At 39.5% G+C, this 19,665-nt stretch overlaps 1 protein-coding gene across 1 annotated transcript in view; it reads left to right on the forward strand.

Moving 5' to 3' along the window:
• Positions 1 to 19,665, forward strand: part of TNRC6B (trinucleotide repeat containing adaptor 6B) — a 255,936-nt gene that overhangs the window by 86,671 nt on the left and 149,600 nt on the right. The window contains 1 exon segment of the mRNA XM_079140810.1: positions 14,048 to 14,115. Coding sequence (XP_078996936.1) covers positions 14,048 to 14,115 — 68 coding nt within the window.

Raw genomic sequence — 19,665 nt, forward strand, 5'->3', positions numbered from 1 at the left:
TCTGAGCAGCCGCCTGGAGCGCTAATGCAGTCACTGCGAATCCAAAGGACCCGCCGCGCTCCTTCTCCTCCTTCTCCTACTCCTCCGGGCAGGCCCCGGGGTTCAGAAGTGGTCAGAGTCCAAACAGCTTGCCACGCAGCCCCTTCTCTGGCAACCGCCTGTAGTTCCCGTGTAGTCACCCGAATCCAAGCGGCCGCTCCTCTTCCTCCCTGTCCTCAGGGCAGGCCCCGGTGTTCAGAAGCGTCGTTCTGATTCCAAACAGCTCGCCGCGCGGCTTCTCCTCTGGCAACCGCCTGCAGCTCTGGTGCAGTCTCTCCGAATCCAAGTGGCCACGCTCCTCTCCTCCTCCTCAGGGCAGGCCCCGGTGTCCTGAGTCCACACAGTTCTCCCCGCCACTCCTCCACCGGGCAGCCGCCGGAGCCCCAGTGGCTGCTCCGAGTCCCAGCGCTGTGCCGAGCGGCCTCCTCTACGGCGCTCCCAGCTGTCCGAGTTCACTGCTCCAGCGGGGGGAGGGGCGTCTCGCCGGCAGTTCTACTTCACAAAGTTTCTGCGTTCCGGGACCCCCGTCCCATCCGGGATGCCCCCCCAGGGGGTGAGAGTCACCCGGCTACTTTGAGTTGGTCCCAAGCGTCTCAATATCTCCTCTCTTGAATCCTGAGTTCTGGAGCAACACGTAATGCAGCCACCCTCTAGGCCGCCATCTTGAAAAAACTCCGAGATATTATTAATAACATCTCAATAAAGTCTTTCTCAATAAAATAATCATTAAGTTAATTATTTAAGTCAACAAACACTTACTAGGCACCTGCTATTTGTAGATGCCCTCTGTTTAGGCATACCAGGTTATATAAGGCATACTGGTTGCATGTGGGGAACTTTAGTCAAGTTGAGAGAGAGAGCCATGGTATTTGGATCATGATACTGAGAGTAAATGTGTGCCTAACCCAAAGCAGTGAATTCTTCCGGGAAGGAAGCTCCACAATGGTGAGTGTGCCCCTTGAACTGGATTTTGTGAGAAAAAGAAAGATTTTTAAAAATTGGTTTATTGGTAGGTGAGTGGGGATGAGAGGAGTGTCCTAAGCAGAGGGAGCTACATGTAGCAGATAAGTAGTGAAGTGTGATGAGAGATGGTGAGCAAGTTTGAGTGCATTTCAGACATCTTGCTATGTGTTAAACCACACCAGAACTTTAGGACTCCTATCCCAGTCTCCCAGGCAGAAGAACTTCAAATGATTTATGTAGACATTCCACCCTCAAGGAAGTGAAACCTAACTTCCTATTCCTTAAGTGTGGTTCTCACAGTGGAGAAACCTCAGCCTGGGGATCAAGGTCAGCTTCAACAGTGACATCATGTTTATAGAGTGTGCACCCTTAATAAAAGGTGATGAAATAGCACCTCACCACATGACCGACCCACAAACCCATCATGCCAGTCTAATCATCAGAAAAGTATCACTTTTCCAATAGAGGGGCTTTCTGTGAAGCTTACCTTTGTTATCATTGTGGGTTTTTTTTTTTGTTTTTTTTTTTGGGGGGGGGGGTATGGTTATGAGGATGGAACCCAGGGCCTCATGCATACTAGGCAAGTGTTCTACTACTGAGCTACATCCCCAGCCCATTATTGTTTTTAACTGGGTATGGAGGGTTTAGATTTTGAAATATTGGGAGGCCTGCAGGCACTCCACATGAAAATATTTAGCAGGCATTTTGGAGCTTAGGAAACAGGCGTACGTAGGGAGTTCTGAGCACATAGGAATAGATGAGGCCTAGGAAACGAGAAAAGGCCCAAGTGTAGGAACTATTCCAATCTGTGTGTTAGACTCTAATATTCATAAGAATTATCTTAGGTGTTCCCTTACCTTTCTTTCATTCACTCCTCCCCTCTTCTCCTCTTCTTTTCTCTTCTCTTTTCTTCTCTTTCTTTCTTTTGTACTGGGGATTGAATCCAGGGCCTGCTCTACCACTGAGCAACATAGCCAGCCCTTTATATTTAATGTTGAGACAGGGTCTTGCTGAATTGCATAAGCTGCTTTGAACATGCAGTCCTCCTGACTCAACCTCTTGAGTAGCTGGGATTATAGGCATGCACCACCACACCTGGATCTTTCCTTTTCTTTCTTTTAAAACAGCTTTATTAAACTACATTTCACTGTGCACACCTGTAGTTCCAGCTCTCTGGAGGCTGAGGCAAAAACATCACCACCCAGGCTGGAGGCCAGTCTGTGCAACCTAGCAAGACTCTCTCCCAAAAAGGAGAGGGGCTAGAGCTGTAGCTCAGTGGCAGAACATTTGCCTAGCATGCATGAGGCCCTGGGTTCGATCCTCAGCACTGAATAAAAATAAACAAATTAAGCATCTGAAAAAAAATGGGTAAAAGTATATTTCACATACCATAAAATGTACACATTTACCAGGGTTATAGTTCAATGGTAAAGCACATGCTTAGCATGTGCAAAGCCCTGGGTAAATCCTGAGCATGTGCGTGTGATGCGCGCACACACACACACACACACAAATTTATCCATTTAAAGTATATAGTTCAATGTTGTTTTTTTTTTTTTTAATATATTCACAGAGTTGTACAATAATCACTACTCAAAAAATTCCTCTGTATACATTAGTTCTCGCTCCAGTTCCCTTTCCTCCTGGAAACCACAACTAATCAACTTTCTGTTTCTCTAGAATTGCCAGGGGCTTGTTGTTGTTGTTGTTTGTTTTTCATTTGTTTGTTTTTGTTTTCATACTGGAGATTGAACCCAGGGGCTCTTTACCACTGAATTACTTCCCTGGTCCTTATTTTTTATTTTGAGATCGTGTCTCACTAAGTTGCTGAGGATCTTGCTAAGTTGCTGAGGTTGGCCTCAAAATTACTACCCTGCCTCAGCCTCCTGAGTCACTGGGATTATAGATGTGCACCACCACACCAGGCACTGGAATTGCCAGTTTTGGACATTTCATATCTATAGACTCATACAATAGTGTTTTAGAATTCTACGTGAGACTTCTTTCCCTTAGCTGATGTTTTCGGTGTTCATCCATGTTTAGCACATATCAATACTTCATTCCTTTTTGTGTCTGACTAATATCCCACTGTGGCTGGATATACCACATTTTGTTTATCTATTAATCAGATGATGTATATTTTGAGTTATTTCCGCTTTTTGTCTAACATGAATAATGCTGCTGTGAACATTGGTATACAGGTTTTTGATTGAATATATGTTTTCATTTCTTTGGATATATACCTTGGAGTGGAATTGCTGGTCATTTGGTTTATGTTTAACTTTTTGAGGAACTGCCCAAACTGTTTTCCAAATGGTCATACCATTTTCTATTCCCACCAGAATATGTGAGGTTTCCAGTTGGTCCATGTCCTCACCAACACTTGTTATCATCTCAATTTTTTATTTTTTATTTTATTTTGTATTTTATTCTAGTGCATGGGAAATGCTACCTCATTGTGGGTATTTTTTTTCCCTGTGTGTTTTTGTTTGTTTGTATGTTTTGTTTTTATATTGGGGATTGAACCCAGGGTGGTTTACCACTGATCTATGTCCCTAACCCTTAAAAATTTTTTTTTTATTATTTAATTTTGAGTCATGGTTTTGTTAAGTTGCTGAGGGTCTTGCTATATTGCCAAGGTTGGCCTCAAACTTGTAGTCCTCTTACCTCAGCCTACCATGTCTCTAGAATTAAAGGCATGTGCCCGTGCCTGACTCAGTGTGGTTGTGATTTGCACTTCGTACATTTTTTTAAGATGAAGATGCCTAGGCCCCACCTTGGATCTAATGAAACAGAATCTCAAGAGTTGGGGCCTGGCATCTATTTCTTTGTAAGCAACCCATGTGATTCCTGTGCAGATAGTCAGCAGACAACAGTGCATTGGAGGGCAGTCAGTGGAGGAAGAACCAGGAGAGCTGGGATATGACCTAGTGGTAGAGTGCTTGCCTTATGTGCGAAGCCCTGGGTGAAAACCAGAACCACCGTCATGGAGGGTGGGGATGAGGTGGGGGGAGTAAGGCAGATACAGACTTTGGACAGCTCACACAGGGGGTCCTCAACTCTTCACTCTACATCTATTTTATTTCCTTAAAAAAAGACAGGTTGAAAGCAAATATGGTAAAAAGTATGTTAAATCTAGATGTTGAGAATGTGGGTGTGTTTGTTACTTTACTCAGTATACTTTTTATATCTTAAGGCATTTTTTCAACTTGTAAAAATAGAAAATTCTGTTTTTTTGAAGGAAAATCCTTATAACTTTGATGTAATTTAGTTTTGTTCCTGCCTTCTGGAATAATGTAGGATAAAAATTACTACCTATTCTACAAACAGATCAAATACACGAAGACAGTTCTTACTTCTTAACAATCTGGGCACGTAGTCCTTTTTAGTTTCTGGTAACTCAGACTTCTGTTTTGCTCTTTGACCTTTGTGTGTTGCTTCTACCTGTGTTCTGTGATGGTAGCTTCAGCTCCATTGCATCCGTACACCATGTAGGAAAAAGGAAAGAATTTGTCCTTTTCTCTGAAGGACTTTATGGAAGCTGCACACTGCACTCTGCTTACTTCTTTTTGACCAGAGTCAAATTCATCTTCAAAGGATGTGTTAGCTAAATTCTTTTCTTTCTTCTTTCTTTTTCTCTCTCAGTGCTGAGATCGAACCCAGGGTTTCACACATGCTAGGCAAGTGCTCTAGAACGGAACCACATTCACAATCCAAATTTGTGGTTCTTTTACTAACCAAGAAATGCTTCTTGGGATGGGAATATATAGCTCAGTCATAGAGCCTGAGCTTAGCATGTGTAAGACTCTGGGTTTAATCTCCAGCACCAAAAAAAAAAAAAAAAAAAAAAAAAAAAAAAAAAATTCTTTACCTTAGAGGCCAATCACATTGTCTAGTACACTGCTATTATTGTCTAGTACACTGCTATTGTACTGATCTTGCCCATTCTGTAGTTACACAATTGATCTTTTTTTTCTTTTTTTTTTGATATCAGGGATTGAACTCAGGGGCACTCCGCCACTGAGTCATATCTCCAGCCCTTTTAAAAATTTTATTCGGAGACAGGATCTCACTGAGTTGCCTAGCGCCTCACTAAGTTGCTGAGGCAAATTTGAACTTGAGATCCTCCTGTCTCAGCCTCCTGAGCTGCTGGGATTTACAGGTGTGCGCCACAATGCCCGGCCAATTCTATTGAACCTATATAGGCCTGTAATCCCAGCAGCTCGGGAGGCTGAGACAGGAGGATTGTGAGTTCAAAGCCAGCCTCAGCAAAGTGAGGCACTAAGCAACTCAGTGAGACCCTGTCTCTAAATAAAATACAAAATAGGGCTGGGGATGCGCCTCATGGTTAAGCACCCCTGGGTTCAATCCCAGTACAAAATAAAACAAAACAAAACAAATTTGAGATGGACCATATCACATGGATCCAGTGTGAGGGTACAACAGTAAAACCTTTGGAAAACAACAAAAGAGATGTTTTCACAATTGTATGAAGATTATTAACATCTCTTGGTAGGATGCAAAAGCACTAATGATGAACAAGAACAACTGTCCAATTGAATTTCATTTAAAATTTTTGAACTTCTAATCAGCTGATACCATTAAGAATGTGAAAAAGCTAGTCCGTCTCAGTGCTGCACACCTGTAATCCCAGTCGTTTTAGAGACTGAGGAAGGAGGATTGCAAGTTTGAGGCCGCCCTGGGCAAAAGACCTGATTGTAAAATAAATTTTTTAAAAGGCTGGTAATGTAGCTCAGTGGTGAAGTGCTTGCTTACCATTTATGAGACCATCTCTAGTACCATCATTCAGTCAATCAATCTTTATACCTGAATATTTTCCACTTTGTGAATTACACCTCAACTTAAAAAATCGTAGAAACTTTTGCCTTTCTACGTAGTCTCCTGGAACCCCTCCTCTCTTTTTTTGTAGTTGTGGGGATCAAACCCAGTGGCACTCTACCAGCTCAACCTCCCTCTTTTATTTTCTTTTTTTTGTAATTTTGAGATAGAATCTCACTTAAGTTACCCAGGCTGGCCTCAAACTTGTGATCCTGCTTCATCCTCCAGAGAAGCTGGGATTACAAGGTATAAGCCAGTAAGTCCAGCTCCTGTTGAAACTATTTTGAACGTGATTCTGTTGTCCTGTACATTACTTGACTTTTCAGCTTTCAGAAGGTATGTATATTTTCTTTTTAAATTCCAGCACCTAGAATGAAGGAGGCCATTGGAAAGATATGCCATTTATAAAAGGGATAGGATTTAGTAGTTTATTTGATAATGAAAAAAAGGAGATATCAAGGGTGACATCAAGTCTTCAAGTTAAGACTAGGAAGATGGAGTGTTCCTGTCAAACATAGGACCATGAACAAAAAGGCAAGTTCGGGAGTGAATGGGGATGAGTTCTATCTCACATGTTGGATTTGGGTTGCTGACATACTGTTTACATGACCAGGATCTGTCAGCCAGGTGAAAATATGGTGCTGGAGACAGGATAGGTCAGGCTGGAAATATAGAATTGGGAATTACCCAGATTCAATAGTTGAAATTATGACATTACATTAAATTGCTGTGGCAGAATCTGAAGAGATAGGTCTAGGAATAGGACCTGGGGAAATTATGCATAGGAGGTAGGAAGAAGAGAAACAGAACCACCAATTAGTAAATCTTTATCAAACATCTTTGTGTGACGCTATAACCCCAGCTACTTGGGATGCTAGGAGGGAGGATTGCAAATTCAGGGCCCACCTGGGCAATTTAGCAAAACCCTATCTCAAAAAAAAAAAAAAAAAAAAAAAAAAAAAGACTAGGGATGTAACTTAGAGGTAGAGTGCCCCTGGGTTCAGTACTAGTATATATCTCTCCAAAAAAGAAAAAAATGTTTGGGGGAAAATGTTTACTAACTTGAATTTCTATATTCAGTTAAGTATGTGGGTTTGAAAAGTACTATCCGTTAATTATATGTGCAGATTAAATAAGGACATGTCATTCATTAAAGTCTCAAATTCTGTGTCCTTATATCTTTAATCAGCAGATCACTAGAATATGTGTTCCATCTTGACCAGGGAGTAAACCATTAAAAGAAAAGGTTTGAGAGACAGAGAATCCCACAAAGGAGAGAAAGGAGGGAATTTCAGAGAGGAAGGGGAAGACAGCAGTGATTTAGCGGTGTACATTGCAAACAGTCCAGGTTGGAATAGGAGACCAGCCCAAGGAATGTTTCACTCAGGACACTAGAATCTCTCCTGAGATGTTTGACCTGATTAAAAAGAAACTACTATTTATTTATTTATTTTTGCAGTGCTGGGGATTGAACCCAGGGCCTTGCGCTTGTCAGGCAAGCACTCTACCAACTGAGCTATATGACAATATATAATGAGAAGGGTTGGCGGGGGCAAGAGAAGAATGAAGGAACTTTTTATGGTGTAGAGGAAAAAGGGATGGGAGGATGTGGGGGACAGAAAGATACTAGAATGAAAGAGACAGTATTACCCTCTGTATATGTATGATTACATGAATGGTGTGAATCTACATTGTGTACAACTATAGAAATGAAAAGTTGTACCCCATTTGTATACAATGAATCAAAGCGCAGTCTGTAAAAATAAAAAAGATTTTAATTAAAAAAAATAAAAGAAACTACTAGTTCTGCCGGGAACTTCTGAAGATGAATTAGTGAAAAATACATAATAAACACAAAGCAAAAAACAAAAGAAGAAAGAGAAAAAGAATGAGTACAGGAAGTAGTAATTGCTATTTCCAAGAAAAATTTAAAATTATACAAGAAAGAAAATTACAGGAAAGGAAATGAAATTATACCATTCTATATGACCCACATGTACATGTTATTTACTTAGTAATAGTGTTATTTGAGCTGAACATTGATTTGAAGAATAGTGAATCACAATTGGGAAGATGAGGGGGACACCCCACAGGTTTGGCTTTTTTTTTTTTTTTTAACTTTTAAAATCATGTATATAAGGAAACAGAACAAAGAGAAAAATAAAATCATGGATGTGTGTGTATATGTATATATTTATGTTGGTGTGGTGATGGGTGCGCACACGCATGACCGGGCCTAGCACTTGTTAGCAAGAACTCCCTGATCCGTGTCAAGCCCAGCTCTTTGTGTATTACCTCCATAGAAATTCAAGTAATATTTTTTACCAGAATATGGAAGTAGTGGAGTGTAGTTTACTTTTTTAAGAATTTGGGTGATGAAGGGAAGGGAAGCAGGCTATTTAAAGTATCACAAAGCCAAAGATAATTTTTCAGAATAGGAGAGATGGCAAAATATGTTGAGGGAATGGAATTAATGGAAAGGGAAAAGAGAAAAAAGAAAAGAGAAACAAAGAAGAAAGAGAAAGAAGGTTTCCTTATATAAGAGGGTCCCAGAGGAGGCAGGGTAGTGTGGGTCATAAGTTTAGGACACAAGGGATGTCCTTAGCCTTGCAGAGAGCGGTGATGGCGCGGGTTTGTAACATGGTCACCAGAAGAACAAAAGAGGGTCCTTGTGTGAGAGAGGCCCTCAGGATGGTCTTGTCATCTGAGGCAGAGTCAATTGGATGCCTAGTGGATGAGTTTGGCCAGTGTGAGAAGATAGAAAAAAGGTACCAAGTGAGGGGCTTGTTTGGAAGGGTGGGCGGATCATTCAGCTCTTCACCCGCTGCTTGGAACAGAGAAGGCACTTAGACATTTTTGAATGAGTGAATGCCCATCCAGACTGTGTTCTCTTCTGCAATACACAGACAAAGGTTACATTGTTTCTGTCCCACTGGTCACCTCTCCAGAAGTAGGTGAACAGTGTGACAGCTGGAGGAAGGCCTCTGGAGCACTGCAGTGGAAAGAGGGAGGGGAGAGGAGGAAGTGCTGGAGGGCAGGAGAGCTTTCTAGAAGGCAACTTTGAAGCCATGTGTGAAAGTCAGACATTCAGAACAATGACATGATGGGGAAGAAGGGCCCCCTAGGCAGAGGTCCTGAAGTGGGAGTGCTGCCAGGAAGTAACAGGCTTGCATTTATGAAGTTGTGTAGCCTTGTCCAGCTGTGCTCTGTAGTCCAGACGGAAGAGAAGGTGTGGGACTTGTGAGGCAGGGATGTCCTAAGAACAAGCTGATTGGGGAGCAGACTTAGGGAATTGCCTGAGCAACTCACTGGCCCCCTGTCAGGTAAGGACCTATGGATTCTTAAAAAACAGAAGAACCCTGGGGCTGAGGGTTACCATAAGGACTCCTTGCAGGGCCTGATTACAGGTTCCAAGGAGGTAGCAGAAAAGGTAGTTGTGGTCAGAGCTGGATTTCAGGAAGCATGGACCTCCAGGTGGAGCAGTGGTGAGGTCCAGAGCCTGGCCTGGACTGCTCCTAGCTGAAGTGGGAAGGAGATGGGCTGCTTGTCTCGTTTAGGTCCAGGGAGTGTCAGATTCCTTTAGGCTCAGTGAAGTGCCCTTCGCGGGTTGTGCTATCATACTCTTACATGGCATTGTAATCCACTACTTCTTGTTTTCTTTTTTTTTTTTAATTTATTTTTATTGTAAACAAATGGGATACGTGTTGTTTCTGTTTGTACATGGAGTAACAGCATACCATTTGCATATTCATACATTTACATAGAGTAATGATGTTTGATTCATTCCGTTATTTTTTCCTCCTCCCCACCCCTCCCACCCCTCTTTTCCCTCTATACAGTCCCTCCTTCCTCCATTCTTGCCCCCCTCCCACCCCCCATTACGTATCATCATCCGCTTATCAGTGAGATCATTTTGTCTTTTGGATTTTCGAGATTGGCTTATCTCACTTAGCATGATATTCTCCAATTTCATCCATTTGCCTGCAAATGCCATAATTTTATTATTCTTTATACCCGAGTAATATTCCATTGTATATATATACCACAGTTTCTTTATCCATTCATCAATTGAAGGGCATCTAGGTTGGTTCCATAGTCTGGCTATTGTAAATTGAGCAGCTATGAACATTGATGTGGCTGTATCTCTGTAGTATGCTGATTTTAAGTCCTTTGGGTATAGGCCGAAGAGTGGGATAGCTGGGTCAAATGGTAGGTCCATTCCAAGTTTTCTAAGGAATCTCCACACTGCTTTCCATAGTGGCTGCACTAATTTGCAGCCCCACCAGCAATGTATGAGTGTACCTTTTTCCCCACATCCTCTCCAACACCTATTGTTGCTTGTATTCTTGATAATTGCCAATTTAATAGGGGTGAGATGAAATCTTAGTGTAGTTTTGATTTGCATTTCTCTTATTACTAAAGATGTTGAACATTTTTTTATATGTTTGTTGATTGCTTGTAGATCTTCTTCTGTGACGTGTCTGTTCATATCCTTAGCCCATTTGTTGATTGTGTTATTTATATTCTTGGTGTAGAGTTTTTTGAGTTCTTTATATATTCTGAAAACTAGTGCTCTATCTGAAGTATGAGTGGCAAAGATTTTCTCCCACTCTGTAGGCTCTCTCTTCGCATTGCTGATAGTTTCCTTTGCTGAGAGAAAGCTATTTAGTTTGAATCTATCCCAGTTATTGATTCTTGCCTTTATTTCTTGTGCTATGGAAGTCCAGTTAAGAAAGTCTGATCCTAAGCCAACAAGTTGAGGATTTGGACCTACTTTTTCTTCTATAAGATGCAGGGTCTCTGTTCTGATTTCAAGGTCCTTGATCCATTGTGAGTTGATTTTGTGCAGGGTGAGAGATAGGGGTTTAGTTTCATTCTGTTGCATATGGATTTCCAGTTTTCCCAGCACCATTTGTTGAACAGGCTATCTTTTCTCCATTGCATATTTTTGGCACCTTTGTCTAGTATGAGAAAATTGTATTTATTTGGGTTTGTGTCCGTGTCCTCTATTCTGTACCATTGATCTACCTGTCTATTTTGGTGCCAATACCATGCCATTTTTGTTACTGTTGCTTTGTAGTATAGTTGAAGTTCTGGTATTGCGTTACCCCCTGTTTCATTCTTCCTGCTAAGGATTGCTTTAGCTATTCTGGGTTTCTTATTCTTCCAGATGAATTTCATGATTGCTTGCTCTATTTCTGTGAGGTACATCATTGGGATTTTAATTGGAATTGCATTGAATCTGTATAGCACTTTTGGTAGTATGGCCATTTTGACAATATTAATTCTTCCTATCCAAGAACATGGGAGATCTTTCCATCTTCTAAGGTCTTCCTTAATTTCTTTCTTCAGTGTTTTGTCGTTTTCATTGTAGAGATCTTTTACCTCTTTGGTTAGATTGATGCCCAAATATTTTAATTTTTTTGAGGCTATTGCAAATGGAGTTGTTTTCCTCATTTCCCTTTCAGCTGTTTTGTCGCTTGCATATAAAAATGCTTTAGATTCATGCGTGTTGATTTTATAGCCTGCTGTTTTGCTGAATTCATTGATGAGGTCTAGAAGTTTTCTGGAGGAGGTTTTTAGGCTCAGTGAAGTGCCCTTTGCAGGTTGTGCTATCATACTCTTACATGGCATTGTAATCCACTACTTCTTGTTTTCTTTCCCATTAATTTGTAAATTTGGAAGGTCTGAGACTGCTCTTTTCATAACATCAACACAGCTCATGCTAAGGACTATGTGTCTAGTAAATATACTCATCAAACTGCTGAAGGACAGTGGGAGAAAGTTATCAACAAGTTCATAAGAAAGAAATAAAAGTCAAGCTTATTTTGAATTTTGCAGTATGCACAATGTATATATTTTATTATTGTTGCTTCTCTAATTTCTCTTTTTAATAGAAATAAAATAAACTTTTCATTTTTCTGTGCTTTTTGAGAAATAGCTCCTTTACCAATATTCCATCTCCTCTCACATTTCTGAGACATGATGACTGTAGAGAGGATGGTGTAGCTGGGAAGCTGTGTTTTTTTGTTTGGATTTCATTATGGTGTGTTTCTGTGGTACTCCTGTCTGTTTTCCAGATCATTTGGTCCTGTGAAAAATGGACTGTCCTGTTGGTGTGGTGGTGCAGGCCTGTAATCCCGGCCCCAGCAATTTAGTGAGACCCTGTCTCAAAATTAAAAATTTAAAAGGGCTAAGGGTGTAGCTCAGTGGTAAAGTTCTTCTGTATTTAATCCCCAGTACCAAAAAAAAAAAAAAAAAAAAAAAAAAAAAAGAAGAAGAAGAAGAAGAAAAAGAAATGGACTGTCTTATTCTTAGTTAGGAATAGCCCATCTATTTCCTTAAATACATCTGTTTGATTTTTAACATTACACCTTTTGAGGTGTTTTCATAGAACTGCTAAATGTATTTGTAGAGGTTACGCTTTTCCATCACTTATCTTCCTTTATAGACCAGTAAATGTTTGGAATAGTAAAATGCTTCTTTTTCCTTTGAAAATTTATATAAACCATGCACATATATCTGTATATTGTATCTGTATCTATATCATATGTGTCTATGTACAGTTATGAAGAAAACATCCATTTATCTACTGTATAGGCCAACAGACAGAACATGACTATACCTCAGAACTCTCCATATGCCCCTCCCAGAGTGAGTTTCCTCCTTGATCATATCGCTTTCCCTCCCTAAGTCAGTAATACTTACATTTTGTATTAATTATTCCCATTTTTATAGTTTTTTAGGGTCACATACACAGAGAATTTGTCTACACACACACACACACACACACAGGTTGAGTATTCCTTGTCCTAATGCCTAGAACTGGAAATGTTTCCAGCTTGAGGGTTTGAGATTTTGAAATATTTGCATAGACTTCACAGATTGAGCCATCCCTAATCTGAAAATCAGAAATATGAAATGCTCTGGATGATTCGGGATGCTTACACTGTATGTGATTTAAGATGTATATATTTTAACTCTATTAATGAAATTATATTGTATTTGTAGAGTTGGCCTTCCCTATCTGTGAGTTCCACATCCATAGGTAGACTTACCCAACCACAGATAGAAACATTCAGAAAAAAAATTGCAACTGGCTCTATGGCACATTGGGAACTCCTGTCCTAAACCTGCAGTGGCCATTGAGAAAAAAACATTACATAAGTACTGAACACATTTATACTTTTTCGGGGGGGTCATTATTCCTTAAATATTACAATATAAGAACTTTACATAGTATTTACATTGTGTAAAGTGTTGTAGGAAATCTAGAGATGATTTAAAGTATATAACATGGGTTATATGAAGATGCTGTTTCTTTTATATAAAGGACTTGAGTGTCAGTGGATTTTGATACCCATGGGGAAGGGAGTTATCCTCAAACCAGTCCCCTATGAATACCAAGGGAAAACTGCTTCTTGTTTGGCAGTGCTGGGGAATCAGCCCAGGGCCTTATGAATACCAGGCAAGTACTGGGATGACTGTATTTTGTGCCTTGTTTCTTTCACCTAGTATTATTTAATTTTTTGTAACTCATCCAAGTTGAAGCATGTAGCTGTAGTTCATTCATTTTTGTGTAGCATAGTATTCTGTTTTCTAAGAGCATCATAGCCTGTTTATCTATTTCATTGTTGGTGAATAGTTCTGTATTTTTTCTGTTAAAATAATACTGCTATAAATATTTCTGTATGTGTACAGAAACATCTTTAGAGTAGATAGCTAGAAATGAAGTTAGAATTTTGTATAGTAATTACATGTTCGTATACAGTAGGTAGTGGCAAAAACTGTTTTCAGCGTAGTTGTATAGGTTGTCTTCCGGTTGGGAGTGGGTGAGAGCTGCTGTTGCTTGGCCAGCGCTTGCTATTGGGAGACTTTTTAACTTTAGCCAACCCAGTGTTACAAAATGGTATCTCTTTGTGATTTTAATTTGCACTTTCCTGACTGACATAAGATTAAGCATCTTTTCATATGCCTAAGTCCCATTTATGTGTCCTCTTGGTGAAACTCCTGTTTAATTATTTTGCAGACTTCTTAATTAGGTTGTTTTTCTCATTGATTATTTTATATTCCACATGCGAATTACATGAGTTACAAATCAAGCTACTGCAGTGTCAGGGCCCTGTGTACAGGCAGGGCCTGGCACTTAGGAGTGAGTTGCATGTTACTTACTGGCTGCCTCTGACCTATGGTTCTTCCTTTGCAGGTGGAACAGGAGGATTTTGTAATGGAAGGGCATGGCAAGACTCCACCTCCTGGTGAAGAAAGCAAACAGTGAGTCACAGTTTATTTAAAAAGGGTTCTGTTACAGATCCTTAGAAACACTTTGGTTCAACAAGCTGAGAGTATACTTGCTGGGAATGTATACATTAGATATATTGTGGAACTCACCAGTTGCTTTGGTGGCTCTTAATGCATTGCTTCTATTTATAGACTGACTAACTGGAGGGACAAGAAAGTTGGCTTTGTAGTTTTTCACACTTGACTAATCAAAATTTATGTTATGCTTTAGCAAAGGCTTTAAGGCTCAGGATGTTCCAAATTGAACTAATTCACTTTGGTTGTTTTCCAAAGAAAGTGTAAAATAGTACATCCTTTTCTTAGCAATGTCTTTATGAAGTGAACTAAACTGACTGTGCCTACATTCCAAGTTTGAATTTATTTGAATAGTACTTCCTGAAATCCTATTCCCTTTGGTTATTTACACTTCTGATCATTGTTTAAATAACAAATAGTTTCTCTAAAGGAGCAGAAATTATAAATAATTTAGCTAACATTTTAAATAATTCAGGGTCTCTCCTTGGACTTTTTAAAGGGTAGTTGATTTTAAACCTGAAATTTGGAGTCTGCTGGGTAACTTTTTGGTGACAGTGAGTAGATATTTTTCTTCCCTCTGTCACAGAATTTGAAAAATTGTGTTGGTAGAGCAGACCAGTTTTTCATATGCCTTTTTAAAGGAAAAATACTTTAGGCTGGCTTAAACTACTATTTTTTTTTTCTTGCGACTGTAGTCTCCTCTAAGCTGAATGAGATGGTGATTCATGGAATTTACTGAAAATCTGTAGAAACTCCTCTCCTTCATTTTTTCTTCCTAGAAAAATAGTTTAATTTTAGTCTGTCTTAAGAAAATTATGTCTCCAAAACCCTGAGGAATGAATTATGCAGAAGAGATTATGCTGCCACGAGGCCAGAGTCATTAAAGGAGAATGGCTTGTCTTGTATTTGTTGTGAATGGAAACCAGGATATTTTCACAGCCAGTTTAATTTGCTAACCTAGCAGTTTTTAAAATAGCCCACAGTATAAATTCTAACTTTGCTGTATTCTGTCAAATGCACTTACATTCTGCATGAACTGATAGAATCAATTCATCTTCAGCAAATTAGAATGCCAGACATGAGATCCCAATGGAATTACAGGAGAATTACTTTTAAGTGCTTTTCTCCCTGCCCTGAATCCACGCCCCAACCCCACACTCTAGTCAAAGGTCTTGTGATATAAAAATCATAGCTCCATTTGTCAGGGGCTTTCTATGCTTGAGTCCTTGGTTAGATGTCTTTTTAAGATGTCATTTCCACTCATTGCAGCATGTTGTCTCCGTTTTACTCAGAGATCAAGGCGGGTAACTTGACCATGGTAATTCAGCTTAAAATGGAATTTAAGATTTTGAACCCAGAACTTTCTGGCTTTAGAGTTTTTTTCCCTTATTTGTTTTTTTTTTTTTTTTTTTTTTTTTTTTTTTTTCAGTACTGGGGATTGAACCCAGGACCTTGTGCATGCAAGGCAAGTGCTCTGCCAATGAGCTACATCCCCAGCCCTGAAGTGTTTCATAGTATCACACTCTCAGATCCTTTGTCATCCGTGCACTGTGTTCCTGAAATGTACTGCAGTTAGCAAAGTTACAGTGGTCAAGATCAAAGTCTCATGAATAAGAGGGAGTTGGGGGAAATAATGTCAAGGGCATTAAGCTTATTTTTAAGACATAGATGAAAGTTCTACTCTCTAGAGGTTATCCCTCTCCCAAACAAACAAGTCTTTATCTTGGGTAACATCTACTCTGAATCAGCTTCTTTAGGTGTTCAGGAAATATCCCAGGGGCAGATTCTGTAAAAGTTGTATTGTATATGCCCCACGCTTCTTTCAGAGAGTTTCAAATAGCCTAGTAGACTTTGAACTATATTTTATATAATATATTAATAAGGATACTATATTTTATATAGTATTCTTACTGTTAACAAGGCTCCTACAATCTGACCCTTTCACATATGAATTGTCTTGGTTGGACCCAAACTGTATTAAAGTGATAAAGCAGAAATTAATATTCTCACTGGGCACTCCTTGATAGACCTGCCCACCACTCAGTAAGTGACAGAAGCAAAGGCGCTATGTTCATTTGTTTGAGGAAACAAACCAAGTTTTTAAAGTTTTTTATTTACTTAATTTTTTTGAGGTGCTGGGTAGCAAATCCAGAGCCTTGTACATGCTAGGCAAGAGTTCTAAACTCTGTTCTACATCCCCAGCCCTAAAAATTCATGTATTTTAATCTTAGAACTGTAGTTGGCCACTGATTATTTCTGTACTTTATAAATGCAATTGAATCCTGGGTAGGGGGATTTAGGAACTGAGTAGAACACAGCAGATCCTAAAAGTGACACATTGCTGAATGACCTAGAAAATTTCCATTCTTTTTTTTTTTTTTTTAATTATTAAAGTAATACATGTCTGGGTACTGTGGCACATGCCTGTAATTCCAGCAACTTGGGAAGCTGAGTCAGGAGGATGGCAAGTTTGAAGCCAATTTCTGCAACTTAGGAAGACCCTGTCTCAAAATAAAAAGGGCCAGGGATATAGCTCAGTGGTGTGTACCCCTGGGTTCAATCCCTTGTACTGTGCCAAAAACAAAACAAAACAAACAAAAAAAAAAAAAAGAAGGAGGAGGAAAAAGTAATACATGCTTATCAAAGGACATTCACGCAGTAAATGTGGATATAGCAAGCGAGACTCTTGGGGCTGGGATTATAGCTTAGTGGTAGAGCGTGCTTACCTGGCCTGTGTGAGGCGCTGGGTAGGAATCTCAGCATCACATATAAACAAATAAAGGTCCATTGACAACTAAAAAAATATTTAAAAAAAAGAAAGCAAGACTCTTCTCTTGCACTCTTTCCCCTCCTACTCCTACTATATTTTTTCCCCAACTCAATTCTGTGTATGCATATGTGTGTATTCTTCTGGCAGTTGAACCCAGCAGTGTTCTACCACTGAACCATACCACCAGCCCTTCCAGTCCTTTTATTTTGAGATGGGGGTCTAAGTTGCTGAGACTGTCCTCAAACTTGTGATCCTCGTACCTCATGAGTAGCTGGGATTACAGGAGTGCACCACCACACCTGGCTTCCCAACATAATTCTTTTGAGACTTGCTTTTGTAATTTGACTACTTTTGAAGGCTTTCCTTCTTTTAAGCTTCTGTAAAACCTTCTGTTGGAATGGTGGTATGGTTTCAATATTAGGTGTCCCCCAAAAGCTCATGTGAGACAATGCAAGAACATTCAGAGGTGAAATTATTGGGTTGTGAGATCCTTAGCCCAATCAGTAAATTGATCCCCTATTAGGGATTGACTGCGTGGTAACTGGAGTCAGGTAGGGTGTAGCTGGAGGAGGTGGGTTTTGGGGGCATGCCTTTAGGGTATATTTTTTATCTGATGGGTGGAGTCTCTCTGTTTTCTGATCATCCTGTGAGCCGCTTCCCTTCACACACTCTTCCACCATGATGATCTCCTTTACCTCAAGCCCTGAGGAATGGATCTGGCTGTACATGAACTGAGACTTCTGAAACTGTGAGCCCCCAAATAAACCTTTCATCCTTAAAATTGTTCTGATCCGGTCTTTTGGTTACAGCAATGACATTAACATTTTGTCTAATACATTTTTTGGTGACCCTCATTTCTTCAATTAGTACAGAAAATATTTTATTGAACATTATTATTCTTAGATCTTTATACACAGATATATTTCTGTAGAATATATTTTGTCTATGGGTACTTAAAGTTTATAAAATTTGTGGGCATGTATGTTTCACATGAAGCTAGCCTTCTAAAAAAAGCTGTGTCAGTGTTCACCTCCAACAGTACGAGTAACTGTTTTTTCACACTTTTGATGATAAATAAATATTTTTTCTTTAAATTTTTGCCACTGTAGCTGGGCATGGTAGTATAGGCCTGTAATCCCAGTGACTCAGGAGGCTGAGGCAGGAGGATTACAAGTTCAGAGCCAGCCTACACAACTTAGCAAGGGCCTAAGCAACTAGGCAAGACCCTGTCTTCAAATAAAATATAAAAAGGGGCTGGGGATGTTGCTCAGTGGTAGCACCCTTGGGTCAATCCCCATTTCCTGCCCCCAGAATTTGCCACTGTAGTATTTTATTGTTTTAATTTTACATTTTCTGCTTATTAAGAAACAAACTATCTTGTTAGTCTATTGTCCATTTATTTTTATTTCCTGTATCATCTCTTTACTTTTCCATTTTCCTATTGGATTGTTTGTTTGTAAAGCTTTTAGGAGCCCTTTATAGATTTTTACATGCTAACCTTTGTTGAGGTGTTCTAAATATTTTCTTTCAGTTATCCCATCTAACATTGGGATAACTTTCACACTAATGAATCTTTTAAATTTTTATGTAGTAAAATCAGCCTTTATGGTTTCCATGTTTTGTGTTTACCCAGAGCAGTCTTCTGTACCTTAACACAGTATAATATCCTTCATTTCTCTGCTTTGCTTTTTACATTTAGTCCCTTACTTGAACTGGCACTTTTCTTGGTGTATGATGTGATGCAGAGAGCTAACATAGTTTTTTTTTTCCAAAGTAATTTCTAGAATGGCTCTCATTCATTGACATCAGTCTGTATGAATAGCTATTTCACTTTGTGGAATCTGGAAGACAGAGAGGTACCATAACTTCCTGAGGATCAGACAGCAAATTCTTGTGAGGATTAGGATTGAAATTACTTTATTAAAAAGAATACCTTTATTTTGTCTATTTAATTTTTTTTATGTGGTGCTGGGAATCAAACCCAGTGCCTCACACATGCTGGGTAAGCGCTCTACCACTGAACCACAACCCCAGCTCCTGAAATTACTTTTTTAGGTGATCTATGCCACTTTCTTTGTTTCCCCATTTAACGTTTTGACTATAGATTCTGGAGGCCTTAAAAAATTATTTTATTTCTGTAGTGTTTATTTCAATAGAATTAAGATCTCTTAATAGGGAGGTTAAGGTTTCTGTGCATGCACAAAGCTCTTTTAAAAAATAATAGACTTTTACCCAGTTATCCCACTCCTCAGTTTGTACCCAAAGGACTTAAAATCAGCATACTGATTATACCAGCTCGATTCACAATAGCTAGATTGTGGAACCAACCTAGATGCCCTTCAACAGATGAATGGATAAAGAAACTGTGGTATATATACACAATGGAATATTATTTAGCCATAAAGAAGAATAATATTATGGCATTTGCAAATAAATGGATGGAATTGGAGAATATCATGCTAAGTGAAATAAGCCAATCCCAAAAAAACAAAGGCCGAATGTTTTCCCTGATAAGTGGAGAATGATATATAATGGGGGAAGGGGGGGGGGAGTGAGAGAAGAATGGGGGAACTTTAGATTATGTAGAAGGAAATGAGAGGAAGGGGGGTATGAAAAATGGTGGAATGAGACAGACATCATTACCCTATGTACACGTATGATTACACGAATGATATGAATTTACATCGTGCACAACCATAGAAACGAAATGATGTACCCCATTTGTGTATAGAGAATCA

This window comes from Sciurus vulgaris (assembly GCF_902686455.1).
Source record: "Sciurus vulgaris genome assembly, chromosome: 5".
Taxonomy (NCBI): Eukaryota; Metazoa; Chordata; class Mammalia; order Rodentia; family Sciuridae; genus Sciurus; species Sciurus vulgaris.